This window comes from Apteryx mantelli, chromosome 3 (genome assembly GCF_036417845.1).
Source record: "Apteryx mantelli isolate bAptMan1 chromosome 3, bAptMan1.hap1, whole genome shotgun sequence".
Lineage (NCBI taxonomy): Eukaryota > Metazoa > Chordata > Aves > Apterygiformes > Apterygidae > Apteryx > Apteryx mantelli.
Genome location: NC_089980.1, coordinates 115,164,476 through 115,187,902, shown reverse-complemented (window position 1 = coordinate 115,187,902; position 23,427 = coordinate 115,164,476). Strand labels below are relative to the sequence as shown.

The window sequence follows — 23,427 nt, the reverse complement described above, 5'->3', positions numbered from 1 at the left end:
AAGTGTATATTTGATACACAGGTATCTTCATAACACAGACCCTTGCTTCATTTTTCTCTCTCAAACATCTCCATCTTACACAGAATATAATAGGAAAATAGGAACCAATTTCAGGCATGTCTTCACAAAAAACAAACTGAATGAAATCTAACATCATCAGTTTATTCCAGGCAAAAATATCAGTTTCACATGTACAAAAGCTATGAACATCCTTCAGGTATTGCTAGGGAATAGAGAAGAATTAATAGTGTTTTGATCCATGAATATTCATTTTCATAATTATGTTTTAATAGGAGTAATGGACAATTTATGGAAACTGTACTCAAGTGCATCTAAGTCAGTTTAGTTGGCTGACTGTAAATCATTAATTTAATATAACTTTTGTGACACAAACTAAACTTTATATGTCTATAAACCAAATGCTGGAGATTGCAGTTTGAGGACTTTGAGGCCAAATATTGGAGAACCAATACTTCACTAATCTTCAGCTAAATCCATTTTCCAATATAAAAATTGAAAATTTCAGGTAAAGTAGACAATAAGGTCTTAAAAGCCAGTTTTCAGAATTTTATCCCAGTGTTTTTGAGGCAGGGGAAAGGACCATGACTGAAATAATTCATTACAGAGTAGAGAACAAACAGGAAAGTTTCCTACCTCGGCAGCTGGGTAAAGGGCTACTCCACTGCCCATTGCTTCGGCACTGTGCTCGAGAAGCTCCCTGAAGTAAGTACCCAGCGTTGCAAGTAAAATTTACAACATCATTTAAATTGAACTCACTGCCATTAGTCACTCCATGAGCTGGATTCCCAGGGTGTCCACAAGTGATTGCTGTTAAAGTAAAAATAGGCAGGCTAGCATCTAACTGAAAGGCACTGTTCTACGGAATCACTTGCAGGCTGGAGCTTTTTTTTTTTTCTTTTTTCCAGAATTTGTACTTCAGTTGTCTTTTAAATTGATGTAAATGATTGAAAAAATATAGGATATATTTATACAGAGTTTTTAACTTGCAGGAGAAAAATGCTCATCTTTAAATAAAACTTTCAGAATCTACATTTTACTTAATTTAGAAAGCTGTAATATAAGTAATTATATATGCATGCATTTTGACATCCATCTGATATGTATTACACCTTGAACAATTTTGAGACTTTACTGTCTTTCCTACTAATGCAGATAAAAGAATGAAATTGCTTTTCTCCTGCAAGCTTCAAAATATAGTAGAGCCAAACAAATTGAGTTTGATATAAGGTTTCAGCAACATATCCTCATGAATTTCAGGACTGAATAAAAAGTTGATTTAAAGTAGCAGATAAAACTTACTATAAAAAAAAGCGCCTTTTCAAAACAAAACTTGCCCCAAAATTAAAAAAAAACCCTAATCAACCTCCCCTTTGTCCCAGTCTCCCCCTGCCAAAATAATCAGTTCAATCATTTACAACAGAAGATCCAAAAATATTAAAGGTAACAAATTCCCTCTTCCAAAGTTGTTGAGTTGCTTTGCTGAAATATTTATCATTTGAATCAGATTTCTTATAGCAACAGAGAAATCATTGTTGGGAGCAAATCTTTCCAATTATGTGTACTGTGTTAATCACATTTACATTATATTTATAATAATACAATCTTATTATGGTCATGCTCTAGCTTTCCACATGACAACACATTAAAAACTTATGGAAAAATATAGATATTGACAATATAAAACCAGAAAGTCAAAGATGTACAGCTTTTCAACACTGCACTGGTGATGATGATTCTCATAATCATGTAAATATCCTAGTCACAGGTTATCTTTTGCTTTATTACTTTGCTTTTTGTTTCTTTATTTAACAGAGAAGTGAAGAATAATTTAAATGTGTTTCCTTGTATTTTTTCATGGAGTCCAATTATGAAATAATATTTTAACAATACATGACCTTTGGGAATTAAATAAGACATCTTCCTGTATGTAGATTTATAGTCTTTACACTGTGCAAATAAATCTATGTAAATCACTTTAACACCTTTCTGAACCATCCAATTTGCAGCATTTGAAAATGAGACCCTAAATATCAGAGTAGCATGTGACCGTATGCACAGGATCAACTTTATTCTAGCCTAGTTGTTGCCCTTCTACTTTTAAACTGTTACAGATGATAAAGTTTCAATAAATAAAGTAATTTTCAGGGCCATTGGAAATCAGTTAACGTCATTCCTATATAAAGAACTATTAAATTTTAAAGATGCTAGTACCCTAAATTTTCTGTAGCTTCCTGAATTAATGATAAGCCATAGGTTCTTACAACATAAAATTCAGGTCTCCTATAAAAACTGATAATGAAGGACACTCCTGTTCAGTTGCCCTTTTCAACAGAAGCATATCACAGTAAGTCAGTTCTTGTTTATACCTCATTACTCTTGACAGATGTGTTTTTTTGTAACGCCTTCCAGAAACGAAGGGTCTCAGCTACTGAGACTCTAGTCACTGCATCTAGTTCTGCCACTGCTCCATGATTGAATATCATTGACCTATTGATTGGTCAATACTTCGCTTGTTGGATTCACAGAGTAACAAGTACTGAAAAGGTTATTACAAAAAAAAAAAAAAAAAAGGAGTGAAAAGTAGATAATGTTGACATTATAGTCTTTCTAATCCCCTCTATGTTTTTATGGAGTCAATTTAATATTGTTTACCTAAACAGTAGCCCAGACTTTTTAAATAAAGGCTACTACTGTTGTTTTCATGTCATCTAAATTGGAAAGGGCCTTATAAATCTCCTCCTCCCTCCTAATGTAAATGATTGTCCTATGCATGCATGCACACACGTGTACATACACACACACAGTTCTAAATATGCCATGGCAAAATAGATGCACCTACCATGTCTGATATAAATAATCTCTAAGGAATTACACATTTGACTATTATACTGTCAAGAGATTTACACAGCTTAATGTAATATATCTTTTAAATATATTTTTCATTTTTTAACACTTTATCAGTCTTGGACCCTGAACACTTGATTCCACCACAGAAAAAATGTAATTCAGAAGAAGTAGTAGTAGTACAAGATCCTGATACTACTTGGAGAATAAAATGTAGTCTGAGTGGCAAGCTACATATCTAAGAATATGTTTTGGTCACCATTAATATAGCATATAGTTTTTGTAAAGAAGGTTGCTATCTTAATTTTGTTGTGCTGTCACTCACAAAGAACTATAGATCTTCACATTTCATGTTAACTCCCAAACAACCATCAAGTGAAAAGATCTTTCAGAAATCAGTTGTCCAAAGCATGGGCAAACTCATTATTCAATATGGAGGTAGGGAAACATCTGTACGTCAAAAGTTGTGCAAGATGAGAGAGGCTGACTGTCACATGAAACCCAGAAGCTAAGGTGGCCCAGGGTGGAAGGGGCTCTCAGTTCCTGCTGAGGTAATTTCTTTGAAGATTACAATGTTTAGTAGTTAAAACTCTGAAACCCCTTTCAAAGCCAATTGAAAGTACATAAGGATGTGTAATTTTTTTTTAAATCTCATAAAATGTAGCCCAGCTTCTGGCAATTTTCCAGGGCACAGCCATACCCAGCTCATAACCTCTTTATGGTTATCTAATTTTTAACGCATACTCCACAGTCCATAGTTCTTTCCAGTATTACAGTAGGGAGCCGATTTCTAATACTGGTAAACAGTATGTTTTCACTTTCATTCTCATATAGCTTAGCCATTTTTTACTAGAACTTAAAATAAATAAATAAATAAAAGTAGGAAAATCATCTGAAGCTTGGTTGCTGACAAAAAAAATTCTGTTTGGTTCTTTAGCCTGGCAGAGTTATAAGCAAAAGAAAACCAAGTTGTAATGGAAAGTGTTAAGCAACCTGTAATGACAGAAATTGCTGCCAGTTCCTCTCATAATAGTAATGATAATATCAATTTAGGAACAAACAGCCTCCCACCTCCCTCTCAGCTTTGCCCATTTCTTTTGAAGGGATTTTATTCACTGCATGGTAAAATTAATCCACTAAAAAAATAATGAAAGTTGCTAGCATTTCTTCTCTGATGAATGTAAATCACTTAAAGATGTAAACAGGATTATAAAATGACAATGTCATTTGGCAGATACTTCCTGTAGCTGTATAGAGGTCTCATTTTACCACTAAGAAAGAAAATATTCTAATGACTTATCTATTGACTTATCAGTAGTACATTTTCTTAGAAACGAAACAAAGCTACTGACATGAATTCAATATAAAAACTGGACATCTCGGACCTCTGTGTCTCTGATTGGATGAAAATACTTTCATTTGAATTAGAGATGTCTTATAATATGACAGAACTGAAGTAATGGTCCATTAAAAATAATCAAAATTATATAGAAATTGGGAGCCTTATTAAAATCAAAAAATAATAAAAGCAAGTACACAATAAAGTAGCAAAATAATAAACAGAGAAGTATGATTTCTTTCTTGACTATGATTAAAAGTCTGATGGCTCAGAAAAAGGTCAGAAAACCTCCATCCAAAGAAGGAAGCAACTAGGGTAGGAAAGACACAACAAATCAAGTCATTAATTATGGGATTTTCAAAAGCAGATGAGTTGAGAGCAAAAAAATCCTTCTGAATATGTCTAATGGACATGGTATAATTCAAATGCCATGACCTGGGCATTCACTGGTATATATTAGGAGGCAGACTAGTGGACTTCGAATTTTGGAAAAATGGGCAGTCACCATCAGAACTGCACAGATCAACACTGTTCCAGCTTTACCCACCAAAGAATGAAAACAGACCAAGAGATTTTGGTATTCCTGGTGAAAAAATAGGAGAAAGGCTCTGTAAACCCAGGCTCAACATAGAAATTATGCCTGGAGAAAGACAGATAGACACAGATGAAGTTACAAAGTTGTAGTCTGCTGTTCAAACCCACTTCAATGCCTGTGTCATCCTGTTTCTGAAATAACAGAAATATAGGTTTGATCAGAAATTACTGGATGTAGTTTTTCCACCTGTGCTAAATTAGAAGTTGGATTAGATGATCATAAGGACCCCTCTTCATTTAAAATCTATTCAGTGAATCTTTGATTTGAGCACCTCATTCAAACACCTTTGAAAATCCCATCCACTATTAACATTCAATTGAAGTTAAAAAAGTAATAGTAATCATCTAGGGAAAATTAATGATACTTACGGACACAAACAGGAGTTTGTCCAGACCATTTGTGATCCTGAAGGCAAATTCTGACAGATGTACCAACAAGTCGAAAGCCAGGATTACACTGGTAGACTACAGTATCACGGTAACTGAAGCCTTCTCCACTAATATGACCATTTACAATCGGATCTGGAGAACCACAGTGACCAGCTACAATAAAACAACAACTCATCAAAAATACATATTCTTACAAATCTTGCCAACATTTACAAGAATGCTGATGGGAAAATAACATTTTATTCACATTTTTGTTAAACAGTGTATTAGAGTCAGATACAGCAGTGTACTGTACAAGTGCTGGGGTGTAAAAAACTACAGGTGGTATTTCTTATACTCTTTCAGGGTACAGGCAGCAGTGATATTCAAAGATTTTCTCATATATACGTATAGTTTATACAGATTTTGTTACACAAATGACAAATTTGTTACAAGAATGTCTGGGAAAATGTAAATTGAAAATGTCTGAAATTGCAAATATATCATTCATTTTATTTGCTATAGAACTGACAATTTAGCATGGATAACAATTTTTCCCCTCTTTCTTGGTAAGATTGCCTGTTTCCTCAGAGAAGTGTGAATTACAAGTAAAAGGTATTAAACTCCCAAGCCACTATCACTATTGCATTACAGTATTCTGATTTCTTTTATTCATGATTTGCCTTGGACTTTGTGAGTATGTGCTTGGGACCATTCTCTGGCACTGAGTCCTACTGGCACAGAGCAATCTGCACCCATAAAAGAAACTTCCTCACTCTCCAGAACAGTTGCTAGGAAGCTGCCTGCTAGAATTAATTAGTATTGGTTCAGGCTAACTTGAACTGTTCCTGGGAATTGACTTAGGGAGTGTTAGCCAAAAATGTCAGGCATTACTCTAACAATTTAAAAGGACAGATGATCAAGTTCCATCCTCATGTGCATGCCCTGGCATTGTTATTTCATTAGAACAAATGTAACCCTTGTTATTCCACTTATCCAACAAATAATGGATTTCTCACTAGCAGGTCTTCAGGCATTAGTGGACAGATTCTAAGACTGTAGTCAAAAAAATACACACTCGTTTATTAAAAGGAAAAAAAAGCAGTTGTGTGGGTTCACAGTCAGTATATTACCTTCAGGAGAAGAAACAGACTCATACATGACATTTTAAACTGTATTAGATTAGCTCCTTTAGAGGACCGTAATGCCTCTAAAGAGGTCTTTACAGCATTTAGGCCTCTATTTCTATTTCTTAGAATTTTCCTCTGGTCTAATTTAAAGACTGCAACATACAAAGGAGGTTTCCATACTCTTGAAAAAAAAGTTTCTACAGCTAAGTTTATCTTATTATATTCAAATATTTTCTAACATTCAGCTTCAGTTTCCGCAAGTAACTTGACGTTTATTTATTGATGTTTATTTATTAATTTTTTTTAGTAATAGATCTTAAAAGCGCTCTTATTTGAATGTACTCTTTCCAAAAAATAATGGCTTTTATATTACATTCAGCTGATTCTAAATTGATATATTTAATGCCTTTAGTCTGTGCCTATAAATTCATATTAATGTCAAAATTATCATAAACTTTCTCTATATTGTTTTCTAATATAGAATATTATCAGTATACATTGAAATAAAGACCTTTTCCCAGCTGCACAAAGACATGGAAAGAAAGGAATGTCCACCAGGACTGTTTCTTGCTTAGTTATATCCAGCTGTTGTTAAACAATACAGAACAGATTAGTCTGGTGTAATCTAAGTTTAGGCACTAAGATATCCCAGTAATAAGCCTATTCTTTCTAGGTTATTTATTCTGTTGAGAAAGAGAGTTTCTGAGCAGGAAACTATTTCTCTTTATTGACTAAAGAGAAGAAAAGCGTTCATTTTTTAGTAACATTGTTTTAGTTCATTGTTTAGTAACAACTACTGTTAATTTCAACTAAAGCTATGCTAAGCACATACAGTCCTCATTTTGAGATGTGAGGACAGGGACCTGAAGGCTCATGACCACTGCTGGAATGAGGATATGTGATGCTCTATTTCACACTGAGGCCATAACTATGAATAGCAGGCTTATTTGTAATTTAGCTTCTCTGGGATTGAATCTCCTTTGTATTAAAGTCGCTTTATAATGCTAAGCAGTATATTTCATTTACACTTAATGGCTCTTCTAAACCACTAGAACCATAAAACATATGTCACACCTGATTAGGGTTTATTTTTTCATACATATAGGATTATTATAATAATCTTAAACAGAGGATTGCTTGAATTGTCTCTTTAAGGAGAGATTAGGATATTGTTCTGTAAATCTGTGGAAGAAAAGTGTGGATGTAAGCCTTCCATGCCCAACCTCTTACACAGCTACTCTTCCCCTGGCAGGGAGTACAGCAATGGAGAGAAACAAAGTCATTGATGGCATATAGTATTTCTCCTGGAAACGTCTCATGGAATAATTTACCGTGTTCTCAGTCCAAATCAGTAATTTTATCCCTCCTCACCCTTCTCTCTTCTCCATCCTCCCTCAGCCACTTCTTGTCTATCGTATACTCCAGCCTCCTAACCACCTTAGTTGCCCTTCCCCGGGACTTGCTTCAGTTTGCTGATCTCCCTCTTATATGGTGGGGGACAAAAACCTAGACAGAGTATTCCAAATGAGTGCCAAACAGTGACCCTCTTTACCGCAAGGCCACACTGCTAAGTCATGTTCAACTTATCCACCAAGTCACCCAGGCTGCTTTCTGTGAAGCTACTTTCTACCCAGTCAGTTCCTACTCTGTACTAAGCATGGCCCAATTCTAGCAGAAGTGCAGGACTCAGCATTTGTCTTTGCTGAACTTCATGAATTTTCTGTTGTCCCATTCCTGCAGCTTGTCAAGGTCCCTCTAATTAGCTGTACTGCTCTCCAGCATATCAAGTGCTCCCCCGTCATTTGTTGTCATCCTCAAACTTGCTGAAGCTGCATCCCAGCCTCTCATCCAAGTCACTGACAAAGATGTTGGAGAGTACTGGCCTCAGTATCCACCCTTTAGAAACATCATTAGAAGCAGGTTACTAGTCATACCTTGAACCACGGAACACAGTCTTCAGAGCTTGGTTGTCCAATTAGTTTTACACACTCACCCTGTAGTCTACCCCTCCTCAATCTGGCTACAAGGATACTACGGCAAGCTGTTTCATAAGTCTTGCTACAGCCAAAAGTAATCTACTGCTCTTCCCTCATCTGATGATTCAGTCATCAGGAAAGGCAGTAAGGCTGGTCAGGTTTGCTTTTGGTTATGCCATCCTGGCTGTTCCCAATTACCTGCTTGTTCTCCATATGCCTGGAAATGGACTTGCCTAAGACTTACTCTCTAATTTTCCATTTCCATTTTTCAGGGACTCAGGTGAGGCAGACTAGCCTGTAGCTCTCTGCTTCCTTCTTCTTGCCCTTTTTTGAAGTCTGATGATATACTTGCTTGTCCTTCAGTTACTGGAATTGTTCCCACTTTTCAAACACGGTAGAGTGGCTTTGCAATCATAAGCTATCATCTCAGACTCACCCTGTCCAATCACATGTATTAGTTCAGTTTAAATACTCTTACTTGATCCCCCTACTGCTGTAACAGCTCTTTCTTCCCCAAAATGTGGTACAAGAATGGAGAATTCATGGTGTGGTTAATCTACAACTAGACGAACTACATGTTAGAGTGGAGTTATACCTCACTTCTAATAACAATTTCTTCTTCTAAAGAAAAAAATCCTGCAGGGTCCTAAATTCCAACCCATCATTCAGGCAACTGGGAAAACTACAAACTTTGGGGAAGGAAATCTATGAAAAAGGTTCAAAAACTTAAAAGAGAAGCTGTATTTATACAAGCTAGAATGGAATACATTTAAATGTTTAATTTTTATAGGCCTAAAAAGTGAAAAATTGAAATGCAATGGTTGTATAGAAGCCAAATACAGGGAACCACAAGAAATTTCAGGAACAAAGATAGCTGAGATGTGCCAACTGGAGTATTGCATATTTTCTCTTGAACGAGGATTTAACAACCCTCTGCACTTATTATGTGAGTCATTTCATTTACAGATCACTCCAGCTAGTGGATTTAATGTTTTTTTGTGAATTTTGACTCATTTAGATTAAACATCCCAACAACTTAAGAACTGAAAGAGCAGGGCAATAACATAAAATTTATGTAATTTTCCAGTTACACAAAATTAGATTAAAAGTAAATTAAAGAGGTGCCAGTGGATTTTTTAATAAAATATGCTCTCAGGAACTAAGGAAATTGTTCACATGGTTCAAGGTTGAGTCAGCAGCTCTCTTCTAAAACATCTAGCAAACAGGATACAGGTCATTTTATTTTATTTTTCAATAAGAAATTGAAATATAATTCAATAACACTATATCATACCAGATCAATTACAGGACCAGAGATTTATACAAAAGCACAGTCAGTAGTAGTATTTTTTCACACTGACAAAGGTAGGGAATTACATATATTATAAAATTATGTACATGTATATGGAATTCTTACATTTTGGAAAAAATACGCTAAGAATTTATGAAAATGGAATGGAATGAATTTACATTTAAGTTTAGATTTTAGAGTACGTCCTTAATGTATTTGGATAGAGTTTTGCACCTGAAAGTCATACAAAATCAGGATAAAATACCTGTTCAGGAAAAGCATTGTAGTCTATGATTAAATTCCAGCAATAGTAGAGATGGAATTAAGCATACATTTCAATGCTTCTGATTAGAGCTATATGCCTCCTACACGTATGCAGGCACACTCATACCACACAAAGCATACACACAGACACGTATGTCTAAACTCTATTGACTTATAGGTGCAATTATTTTTGGAAGGGAAAAGGGGAAGTGATATGAAATATCAGCAGTGTTAGGAATTAAATTAAACCAGAAGAAAAAATAGCCTTAGGATTCATATTTATCTTTTTATAACTAGGAAAAGACACACAACACTAAATCCTTGAAGACATAAGTTCTATATTTAGCCTTGGACTCATTAACTGCAGTCATTGGGCTTAGCTTTCTTCTGAGACAGATAATAAGGATTTGACAAACCTTTTATTGAGATTTAGAAATTAGTTCACTCAATTGGACTGAAATCATAAATTCATTTTACCTAGATCAATGGGTAACACAAAGTGGTATCTATTTTCGCCTATAGCTGTCTGGAACAACATTCACACAGGTACAGCATAGGTAAAAGCTTCTTCAACTCATTATCATTCTTTTGAAATGTAAAGGCTTATTCAGAGCTCCCTGGGTGTATGCCTAGTGATTTTCACAGGCACCTTTGAAATAAATCTGGTGCATGTTGTCCTTCAAATTTAGGAATACACAGTTTTTGGCATTCACATCATCTGGCTTAAAGAACCAAATTTACCTTTTCTGAATTACTCTCTGGAGGAGCCTGCACAGTTCCATTCACCTTGTTGGGAATTTAGGATTTCAGATTCTTCTCTAAATTGCATCTAAATTAGGTGCCTGAAGTGCATGGTGCGAATATCCCTCATGTGAGAGAAATCAGAGAGGCAGGAAGAGGTTTAATACAATCTTCTGCAGCATGCATGGGATAACTCATTTATATTTAGACTTTCACACTCACAGCTGTGCAGTATTTTGTCACTATAGAGCTTGTCATTATAGAGCTTGTCTGAATTTGAAATGGCAAAGGCTAAATGGTGATTAACAGTCTTCCAGTTCTAGGTGCAATCCTTTTCGTCTAGTGAGGATACATACATATATTTAACCATTCTAAACAAAGAGCTGCATTCTACAATGCAATCTATCTGGTACATCCCACAGAAACCAAAGTCACTCAAAATTTTTAAGAAAAAGAATTGGGAAGTATCATAAAGTAAACATTATTTTTACCACTATTATAATTCCTGCAAGAAGTATTGTGGTCATTTGAGGTGGAAATATATCTGCAGAAATCATTTAAAATGAAGATAGTCAGCTGGAGAAAAGCTAGAAGTTAGTAGTCATGACCAAGGGGATAAGAGCATAGTAACAGATAACAATTTCAATGTGGATTTGCAAAATACTAAAACAGACAAAATCCAACAGAAAAACACTGGAAAGGATGAGTTTATATAAATAAAGTTCAAGCTGTATATAGAGACAGTCTTTCCTAACTATGAGAACTTGTAACTTCATTAGCTGTTCTCCACAGGGTTAAAAGCTTCACTTGTGTATGGTTTTTAAACTGACTGGGGGATTAAACTGGTACTGTTCATTAAGTAAGTCCTGTGCAGATGGGTTCCTCTCCATCTGTACGCTATTTGGGCCTAAATTTATCGCTATCGTAGACTGTTACTGTTCTAAGTTGTTTAATGGTCAAATATATTTCTCAGTAGTCACAGTAGAAGAAAGAATCCTCTCCAGCCCTCCACAGGCAAGAGTAATTTATAATACAAACACAGAATCCATTGAGATTTATATATTGTTTAGTTTGTATGTGCTGGCAGCTAAACTATCCCGCATGTTTAGCTCTTCAAGAATGAAAAGCAGTACATAATTACTACATACTATTGTGATTGATCAGCAGATAAAATGGTGTTTCAGATTATTTAAAATAAATGAAAGCTAACACATACCATTTTGCCAGAAATTATGATATGCAAGTACCAGGCACCACACTGTTAATGAATAGTATAACACACCACAAAAATTGTGGGATAATAGCCTTTCTTTTTACAATGCAGCTCCCATGTTTGCAACAGAACAAAGTGTCGAAGAAAATACTTTTACACATGCAGACTTGGATCTACACAGTTGCAGTTCCCCATCTTTTAACTGTTGGTCAGCCTCATTCTAGGGATAGCCTGACATCAGCAGGAAGTAAGACTGTTTTGTCTTCATGCACAACCCTCTTACGCTGCTCCACGATGGAACAGATGAAACACAGCAGTGATCTTATGTATGCAAAAAGGTAATCCTGAAGCATAGGAAAGCTCAAAGAAAATTCTCCTAGTCAGTACCTCAGTGGAATTGTTTTTGCTAGGTAAAACAGATTTGTTTTACTAATTTTTTGCTCATTCAAATCTTCTTTTACATAACCTGGACTGAGTTACAAGTGAATTAAAGGTAAATGGAAAACAACTATGCATTCCATGAAAAGGTGTGATAAAGCTATGAACTGGGCCCTGGGACATTTTCACAAGGGCCCACATCCTCAGGGTACTGATCCAGTCTTTAGCCTATCCAAAAGCTATTTTAGGGTAGCTATATTCTTTCTAAATTTACAGTATTGTATAACTTAGCTCTGTGAGATGATGTTCACTACTTTTGAGCAGTACTGATTTTAAGAGATAACCTACTGTAAAATTATCTTTACAAAAATTGTGCTACAAACATTACTGTTGCAAAATGAACCAATCAATCAGGAATGCATGATCAAAGATTATGAAATCATAATTCAGTTCTCGTGATCTGAATTACATCATTTCACGCTACTTTTTTCAAAAAGATCCTCTTTTCATTTCTCTTGCTGCTGCAGTCTAATGTCTGAATCGAAAGAAGAAAAGGCAATCAACAGGGCAAGTAGGACACAGAGACCTAGGTTTTATCTCCACTTCTGACAAAAGACCCCTTCGTGTCTGTATTTCACCTACACTCACTCAAATTGTCTGTAAAGATGCTGGTGAAGCAGACACTGTGATGAAGAACAGAGTTAATATGCAGCTGAAAACTCTACACTTTTTTCCATCAAGTCTAGATTATTATGCTTTTGTTTGTTAGTGCATTAAAGTATTTTCCCTAAAAATGTTCACAGGAATTAAAGATGTCTAGAAATGCAGGATGTTGCCACTACTGTTAAAAATGATGTTTGCCTGATGATTCTTGCTATTCCTTTTTCTTAATAACCTGCTAAACTGAAATTGATGATACATGAAAATTGTTTTAGAAGACATGGTTGAGTTGGTATGTGGTCCCATTACACCTGGTTACTGTGATGAAGATGTTTGTCTTTTATTTTAATATAATATTCTACCAGTTGTATTTTAAATAGGAGCTCTATGCCTTGCTCAGTGTGTGTGGCCATTTCTTTCAGTTTTGCACCTTGGTGTGGGCATGAACTGCAAACACCCTTATCATGGTACTATGCTTAGAAAAGTAAAGCCAAACAGAAGAGACTACCTGTTTATCACTTACTTCTATAAAATACTGAGCACCAACGACCTGATATACTAAAGATCATATGTGTATCTATCTGAACACAGAAAGCCAGTGGTCTTACTGACATTGTGAAAGTTAAGCATATTCAGGCTTTTAAAAATGCTCAGCAGCCTTGCATTTCAGTTCTTCACACATATACATATTAAGCTGCTTTTGTGTAGGTCCATAATGACACTGATTTTTTGCAAATATATATGCAGTATTAATTTTGACTTGGTTTCTAGAATTGACAACATCAGAAATTCCTCAGCCAGTATGTCACAGGTTTGAAGAAGCGAGGCTTAGAAAAAAGGTTTTTTTCAGTCTTGATTGAAGTTCTGAATTTACTCCTTCCAATACAACAAAAGTTTTTGTTCTTCATGAGATGCTACAAAGCATAGCTACCTACATTTTTATGGGGCTATTTTGAAGACACCAATTTCAGAGGAAGATAATTGGTATTTTATATATTTGTTCATATGTAAAATTATCATGTTGACATACCCTTATAAAATATAATGTTCCCAAGGGGTGGGAGGTCAAGGGATTTTACAATTTAGAAATGAATAAACATAATTTATTTTAAAGCCCTGAAGTTAAATGTTACTGTTAGATTTACAGCTAATTAGACAAACTTTTCTTTAGCCTACCTGAAGTTTTTACAATAAATGAGTTCTGGATAGAAAATCAGCTTGATATTTTATGATATAGCTATTATCATTTACATATAAAACAATGTTTTTACTGTTTTATTGGTTCAAAAATAGGGATGGGTCTTATTCTGGATAATCATATCCTTGTTCTTTGATCCTATTGTTTCTATCAAACATTTAAAACATATTACAAGTAAGTCTAGAAATCTTTCATCTTGATGATACTTCGCTGTGTATTTTATCTTTTTTTATGCTTCCCTTCCTTATTATGTTTACTGCAAAGATTAGATTCAGACATACAGAAAGATGAAACATTGTGGTGTTCTACAAATGCATCAAAAATAAAAATGTATATGTGCATTACATTTTTTGGAAAGCACCACATATAATATCTGTGCACAAATAGTAGTCTCTCAATTAGTGTAAACCAGAAACAAATCTGAAACTTTCTCTACAAGTATCCATGCTTGTTAAAGCCAGTAGCTAATGCCAAATATTTGAATCTACCTGAAAGACTGAGAGTCATCCTAGTAATTTTTAAAAAAGTTTATTCAATTATTTCCTCTATAAAATGATTCAATTTTTGTGTATGATAGGTGGTAAAACCATTTTGTTTACAATGTACTAGACAGATATGGAATAGTACATGTTCTGCTGAAAAGGATGTGCCTAGGCAGGAAAGAAGGCGGCTGCTTTCTAAGTAAGGTTGAACTCTCAAGATAAAAGAGATTCCTCCTTGCCTGAAAGCAACTGAGTACAGTCAGCTGTTAGAACAGCTGAATTTCTAAAAAAAGTTATATGCCAGTAGAGTAGTATAAAATCATTTGCAGCATACAACATTTTCTGTATTCAGGATATCCTTATTTTTCACTGTTTTAAGAGCATTGTTGCTTGACATGAGGCAATTCCAGTACTTCTTATTGTGTTCGACTAAAAAAAATCAGAAATATATTTACCTAGGCATTGGGTTTCAGTCCCACTCCAGAGTCCATTTGCCAAGCATTCTCTTACGTGAGAACCAACTAATGTGTATCCTGTGTTACAGGTGAATATTGCAGTAGCTCCATATACTGTTAAGGTTCCAATCTTATTCCCATTTGGTGGAGATGGAAGACCACCACAGGAGATAACTAGGAAAAAAAAGCAAACAAACAAAACCAAACATAACTACAACTGAAATATGAAATCACTTTACATAATTTCTTAGATATATCATCTCACATTTTCTTAAAAAGTAAGTGTAACACAAAATAAATACAAAAGAGTTTGGAGTTGTATTCCACAGTAATAGCTTAAAGTTATGCTTGCTTTGGCAACACATGTTCAGGTTTGAAAATTCAAAAAGGTATCTTCACACCTTGACAGCAGCCTAGAGACAATCTGGATTTCCAGAGCTGAAGCACAAGAACCATATGAATGTCCAGGAAGGTTGTGGCTATACTGCATGTTTCCTTTTTCCAGGCTACTCCTCATATATACTTTCCCAGGCCTGCTGAAGTGTTATGCCTTCTTAAAGGTATTATCTTTACACGTGGTACTCTGAACTGTTCTAAACTGCCTTTTTTCTTATTTCTCACTGATATTCATAATCATATAATATATATCATAGGCTACCTGCTAAAAAAATAAATTTTGTTGACTCTAGATTTCACTCATCACAGAAACCTTCTGTATCATCAGCTGCAACCCACAGCTAATACAGACACCACATGAAAAATTCCCTTTAGGAATGTATCAAACTCTAATTCAGTTAGAACTGTTCTGTCACATCTTCTGTTTCTAGAAAAAATAAATCAACAATCGTGTAATTTAAGATGCACATAAATGCTTCCAAGAGCTTCAAGTGTATTTTAGTACCTGCTAGCATATATCATGGGTTTATCTTTATTTTCAAAAGTGTGTTAATCACAGCTAAATTTACTAATTGAAACCTCAAGGCTCCATTCTTCTATATATTAAAAGGTTCACTGTAGAAAATAACATGGAACTTCCAGGGTAGAAGTTGGATAAAATAGAGTGCATATGACTGTGCAGTCAGCTCAGCCACTATTAGAATATATGTGATCAAAGTTTGTTATGCACATAAGCTTTCCAGAGGTGGATAAGTCTCCTTTGGCTAAATTCAAGTCACATTAATGTCATTTGTGGAGGGGCCTAGTGTTGTAACTTCTAATGCTAATATGCAGAATATTAATTACACTTATACACACAATAAAACAGTGTCATTTTTTTTCCTAAGGTGCAACAGAATGGTTTGTTCTAAACATGTCAGAAATGCTTTATTTTCATAATTGCTAGGAAGCTATTCAGCATAATCTTAAACAAATAAAACAAAAGTACTAGTTAGGTCACTCTTAATCCAGAACTCCCTTAATGTGATGCTTTGCAACTCCTCTAGAGATACTGTACACATAGAAACTACTCACAAGTTAATATTGATACATACAATTAAATGCTTTATCATCATTGTTTCAGTTATCATTCCTGCTGCTTCAGAAATATAAATTTGAACAGGTAGAATCTATATATATACAATCTACTCCAAGTATGTGAGTGACAGATAGACAGTAAATATTAGACTTCTCTCCAGTGTATTTCTGGATCTTAACAATCTATATCTAATGAAAGTATTACTAAACATGTGGATGGAGTTTGCAACAATTAAATCCTAATCAGTCCTCTATCAGAGGACAAAATAAAATATGTCTTATAAATAAACTAATCTTTAATCAGCAGCTCCTTTGATTTCTGTATCTAACTAACCCTTTTCTTTTTGTTAATATCATGACATATGGGTCTCCCCATTTTCTACTTATTTACATAAGAATTCTGTAATTGTAAAGGCTGGTGAAGAACTAGCTTTTCAAAAGACTTTAGCAGCTGAGTAGTAGCTGCACATTAGGCAGCAAATAAAAAAAAAAACAACTAGACTTTAGAGGCTTTTTAGTACATGTGCACAAAAGAAAAGGATCATGATTTGACTTAACAGAACCAAAATCCCATCGGTTTTAAATTTAAAATTAAAATTGAGATAGTAAGAGTTATACAAGAGTTACCTTATTTTTCCAACTGCATATTTTCAAAAGGAAATTTTCCCCAACCAAACGAACAGAATAAAAAAAGCAGAACCAAAATAAATCCCACAACCCATCAATATTTAGGTAAAATCAAATTACACTATTTTCATGCACTGGTTGCTGTTACAGGTAGCTCTCTCAGTCTTGTCCTAAAAACATCTTAAATAATTTCATCTTCTTTTCTAGAAAATAGATATTGTTGTTTTATTTTTAATTAAACAGGTTAAATCCTTCTATGAGTTCTTTCCTTTGTTCTTCTTTTCCTATCCTAATATCCTAATATATCCTAATATCCTAATATATTCTCAAGTATTCCCTCTGCAAGTTCCATGCCTTAGGTTTGAAGCAACTCACTTCCCAATACTGGTGAGAAACCTGATTTTCTACTGGGAACTCAGGCTGGGAGAGGAAGTTTGACCCAATCACAGGAAAGTCAAATTTTAATGGCAATATTTTCTATAATTGTCCAGGACTAGTAATATAGGATTATAGGAATATAGGAATATATATTATATATATAGGAATATATGTAATATAGGAATATAGGACTAGTAATATAAAAAGGATGTTTCTATAACCATCTTTTAAAATGTAAGTCTGAAGTAATGCCTTTAATTCATTAGATAATGTGCTACAATCCAAAATGTTGCATGAAACTAAAATAGGCTGCAGCATATCCAAAATTCATACATTTGTGAATTATTTCTTGATCCCACAGATGAAGGCAGGGCATTTAAAGAAAAAATAATTTATATAGTTATATTTTTCTCTTTCCTTTCCCTTCCCTTCCCTTTCCTTTTTACATTACGTTTTTAATTAGGCATATTCAAAATAATTCCTGTCTCTCTGGATTAATGCACACGTATTTCATCTGATTCCTAAAATGTGACCACCAAATCCTCAGTGATCATCTTACATTCCAATTCTATTACCTAAATATAGCCATTTAGTGCCATTTGAGATGCCATAGTATATTCCCCCCTGGCTGCTGTTTTAGGTCTCCCATATGCAGTAGACAGATGTGTCACATATACCTCATGTGGATGTTTCATGTACCCTGGAGCATTTCAGATAATGCCAAGACACTATGTTTACTCAACATACACACACATGACTACATACACCTGTATGCAAACACCTAAATTTAGACATTTTAATCTTGAATACCATCCTTGGGATTGATTCAGTACCACTTTAGATGATTTTGGGGTATTCTGTGTAGCTTTCAGCGGCTGTTGAGGAAAGCTGAAAATCTCCTATAAGTCCTCTGTAGTACCTACCATCTTAGATAATGTAAAGTGTCTCAGATGACATTAAGAGTTTACGGTTAGGCAATTGAATTGCATCTTTTGTGTGTCACAGGATGAACATTGTACTGAAGTTTTGTGCTGTCATTTATTTGCAATAAAAAGCTATCTGATGTTTATGGTCATTGTGTTATCACAATCATAGAATTGTATAAAATACTTCTGATGATACCATTTATCATAACATATCACTGACATGCCTGCAGACTTAACAGGGTTTGACAAAGAAGAATATTCTGTTCCCTCTGCTTTAAAAATCCCAGAACTAAACTGTTCTCCTGATCCCCAGAATTCTTTCCTAGAGACTGCCATAAAAATTCCCTTATTGATTCAGTTTGTCTCAGAATAGCCATTCTCAAAAATCTTTCATTATTACAAATGGAAAAGTAAAATTAAAGAAAACTTTCCATTAAAGAAATTTCACTGAATAAAAAACACTTTCTAAAGAAAGAAAATAAAGTAACTTTTTCAGGATGAAATACATAATTTGAACAGCTTATTGGAATGACATGCCACTCTGAAAAACTGTGTGCCTAAATGTTATTTCCAGTTCTGCTCAGTATGCTAGGCCTGTCAGTTGTCCACTTCTTTTAGATGCTAGGACTTTCTGCGTCACCCTGGCATTGAAAGAGAGCCTGTAAGTGCTACCATAGTGTAGGACAAGTATCTGCTTTAAGGCTGGCAGAGCTAGCTGATGTGCCAAATATCTTTCACTGCTGAAGTGAAGAACACCTTGGAGAAAGGAGGAAGAAGAAATGGATTTTGGAGGGTATTTATCAAGACTCTGATACTGTAACCCTTGACAACTATATGATCCAAAGAGAATGTCAAGGATCTCTAAAGCATGAACATCTGAAGTCAGGCTAACATAATTTATGATACCTTTGTATGAAGAATGCATAAAAACACACTCATGAACTCCTATGTGTGTTTCTCCAACTGTACGTGTTTCATGTTTCACCCAAAAGGTCAAAGTAATATCATCTTCTAAACTAACCTAATTCTAATCTAAAATCTTCTAAAATAATAACATAATCTCCTAGTATTCTCTAAATACTCACGCAATACTTAGCTGAATAAATCCCCAATCCTAGATCATCATCCAGATTGATCCTGTGATTCTATATCTTTGACTGTTATATAAAATGTATTGTACTTTATGCATACAGATTAAGAGTTCTACTCAACTAATTTCAACAAGTGATAATCAATGAAAATATTATATCTGCTTACTTACAGAAGATTGATTTTAAAAGAATTTTTTAAAAAATAAAAGTCTTATTTAGAAAACAGGGTATGCATTTAAAAGCATTTTATATTCTGAAAACGAGTATGTTCCTTACCCTTACAAGTTGGCCTTTCATTGCCTGCACTCCAGGTTCCATTAGTCCTGCACTGTATGAGTCTTTGACCCAATAAATAATATCCAGGACTGCAGCTGAGCATGACTTGAGCTCCATACTCGTTCAGTGACCCAGAAATCAGTCTCCAGACAACATGTTCTGTGAGCAGAGTCTCTATGCTGGGACAAGTTACAGCTGTGAAGAAAGGACACGTAAATCTTAGCATTCTACCCTTACATTTCTTCACAGAAAATGTATCTTGCCTTTCTGGCAGAAGTTGTGCAATGTAAAATTGAGCATACTACAAGCATTTTTGAAATACAATTTCCAGCAAAAATAATGAACAACATACAGTTAATATTAAGAATTGAGGAGAGGTTTGTAGTACATTTCAATTTAGAGAGCTGCAGCGCAACAATATTCTCTCCAATATGATTCATTTAAAAATTTCAGAGACAGAACACATCTCAGACTATAGTGGATATGCAAGGAACAATAAATAATGCTGTGTACTTTGCGTGAAAGCTCAACATCTCTAAGGCTACTGCCCTCCGGTAGTTTAATGTAAAAGAAATTTCACACAGTGCTCTGTTTTTCTGTCCATGATATTCATTTAACAAAAGCTCTAGCAACTTCTTGAAACAGGTTGTCATAAAAGTTGTTAACACATATCACATACTAATTACTAGAAAATGGTATACTGTGAGTATTCAGGAAAATTATTACATTCCAACTTAGCATACTGGCCGTTAAAGATAACATTCAGGGAGATTTTAGAGTGATTTCAGTTCTGTGGCATTTAGTTATTTCAGATTTTTTAACAGAATGCAGTTAGTGCAAGTAGCTAAGAAATTTAATTTAGGTTTTTCATAAGTCTTACTATAACTGTAACTGATTTTTTTCTGAAATAACTACCAACCATATATAGCACTTTTATATATTTTTCAGCTTTAAACTGATGCTCTGCAATTCAGGATAAAGCATATAAACTATTTACCATATTGAAGTGAATTCTATCTTAATGTGCCTATGTCTCTATAAATAGACTAGTTTTATGAAAATATTTATGATTATTTTAATTAAAAATAGCCATATTGTGATTCTTATGTCATTCAGAATTTCCCTGCTATAGAAAAATTCTGAATGAATTAGTAAATTTCCATATCCCAAAGAATATGCTAGCAAAGACCACTATCCCAGCAATACTTGAGAAAAGCAACACTTTGAAAAAAAAGGAAAAAGAAACAGCAAAGAAAAATTCAATTTTTTTTGTTTTCCGTATATATTGCTTTAAAAAGTAATAATTTTTCTAAAGATCTGGTACATTTAGGAATCATTACCTTGTATCTTTTCTACACTATACTCAAATTATGCTGTTACGTGTAAAACAGAAGAAATAGGAAGAAGTGCATAAAAACCCCAAACTGTGTGAGCAAATAAGAACAAGAATCTGATTATCATTTATGCTACAATAAATTTACACCATTATACCAGGGAAAGGACCCATGAAGCTGACAAAAATTAGTTACGTATGCTCTAGACTTACTTTTCTTTGTCTGAGAGGTGCAAGTGATTTTATCAAGAGTATGAATATGTAATGAAAGAGACTAGTTGTGGGAATTACTGAAATGTATGGAAAGTAATAGAAGAAACACTCCTGTAAAATTTTAGATTTTCACCACTTTTCAGAATAACTTTGGTAAATGATAAAAATATTCATTTACCTATATCTTAAGATATATATGTGATCAAAATAATGTCACATAGTAACATTCTGACTATTTAGAAGCAGCTTCCCAAGTTAAAAGACAACTTCCTACCTACTAATTTAATTTAAACTAATAGTGACACTAAGCTGTGTTTCATGCCAAAGAATAAAAATTATTAACTAAGAAACAGTTCTTTCTTATTTGTTATTAAATACTATCAAAAACTTTAAGGCACTTCACTTAACACCTCAGACAAAAATCATATAGGTCTATCAGAAGAAAAAGATTATTCTAAATAGGTATTCAACACCCTGATAAATGAAACATTTTTACCATTTCTCCTTTGAAGTAATAGATTTATTGACAAATATGGTTCTTTTGAAGATGAAAGGAAGCTTCTTATTTAGCCTAATAGTCACTAATAAAAACTGCAGTCTCAACCATAGGGGATATCTTAAGATACTTAGAGATAAGAAGCTCAGTTATTTCACTGTATGTAAATGAGCCACATAATCTTTCCTCTTAATCCAATACTAATGTTAGTATGTAATTTATTTTGTTCTTTAGCTATACATACACTTTGAATCTTGTTGCAAGCATACTTTACAGACAAGATCAGATTTCAATATACGGTTGTAGAATTTCTACTTGAAGATGTTATCGTTTCAGTACAGAATATACTTCCTTTAGTTCCTCACTGCGTGTTGATGTAATCAACTAAAAATGTTGTTTAAAAAATTTAAGCTTTTAATTTTACAAGTAATGATTCTGATTTATTATTTTCCCCTTCCTTCAAGAGACAAAAAATATACTATTAACAGATGCTTGATTTAGCGCACACAGTTTATGACTGAGTGCATCAATTTGGCCCTCAGAGTGTCTCTCTCGTAAATTATGGGCTAGACACTACAGTTACTTGTTATTTACATAGATAAAACTGAAATAGATGATTTCAAGTTTTTCCAGATGCAAAGATGTACTCTCTGTTTCCTAGGTCTGTTTTACACAGAAATGTCGGAGTAATATTGCTTGTCATAAAGTATAGGTCAGTAAACATAATTAACATTTGAAATTATATTAAGACTCATTTTAATGAAGTGATAGTCTCCATGTACTGATAATTCTGAATAGGCTCAAAAGCAAGGCATTCATCCTGAGATATAAATACCATTAAAAAGTTGAAAAATTAAGTTGTTCTATCATCACAAAAAAATATTCGCTACTCAAGACTCATTACTACATGAACAGTGGCACTGAGCAAAGAAAAAGTATATAATAAGAACTTTTTAACTACAACTACTAAAACATAACAAGAATTTGTGTAGTAATATGCAGAGGTTTTAGGTTTAACTCTTCATAATGATTAATGCCTTATATTTTTCCTACTCTTTTTACTTGTTCTGGTCAATAAATACAACTAGCTATTGATATTTTCAGTAGCATAGCATACCAGAAAACTGACTCTTCCTTTTTACTGAGTTGCCTTTATGTCTGTAAGCCTTTGCTTTCCTTTGCTTATTATTACATAAATAAAAAAATGCATCTCATGCTATCCCAGCAGCATTTTAAATGTGATGTCAAATGTCATTTATGTGGCTCTTAATACAATTATTGTTTCAAGACAAAAAATTGACAAATGCAATGTGTATGATGAAAAATGGCCTCAATTCTAGAATTAGCTAATATTTGCAAGTGTAATGGCATCTGATACTTAGCTGTCATTCTTCAGCTGGTATTTAAAGATCACGAAGAAATGGAAAGGGCATTTTTGTCTTACTTTAATGTCAATTTATAATGTAATTAATTAGAACTATATTGTTCAAATATACCATTTTGACTAAATTCAGTATTAGATTAACAAAGCAAAATCAAGGTCAAGGCAGTATATTATGAAAGACAAAAGAGAGAAAGTAGTACAGTTTAATCTCATAAGAATTAGTAAAATAGGAAGACACTACAAAACCAAATAATTCCATCCACTGCAGAGCCTAA

At 34.0% G+C, this 23,427-nt stretch overlaps 1 protein-coding gene across 1 annotated transcript in view; it reads right to left on the bottom strand.

The window, feature by feature from the left end:
* CSMD1 (CUB and Sushi multiple domains 1) overlaps positions 1-23,427 on the bottom strand; it is a 1,279,784-nt gene that overhangs the window by 66,534 nt on the left and 1,189,823 nt on the right. Inside the window, exons 51-54 of the mRNA XM_067294827.1 lie at positions 19,727-19,921; positions 14,956-15,129; positions 5,168-5,341; positions 655-828 (exon numbers count right to left, since the gene is read on the bottom strand). Of these exons, the coding sequence (XP_067150928.1) occupies positions 655-828; positions 5,168-5,341; positions 14,956-15,129; positions 19,727-19,921 (717 nt within the window). The remainder of the gene's footprint in view (positions 1-654; positions 829-5,167; positions 5,342-14,955; positions 15,130-19,726; positions 19,922-23,427) is intronic.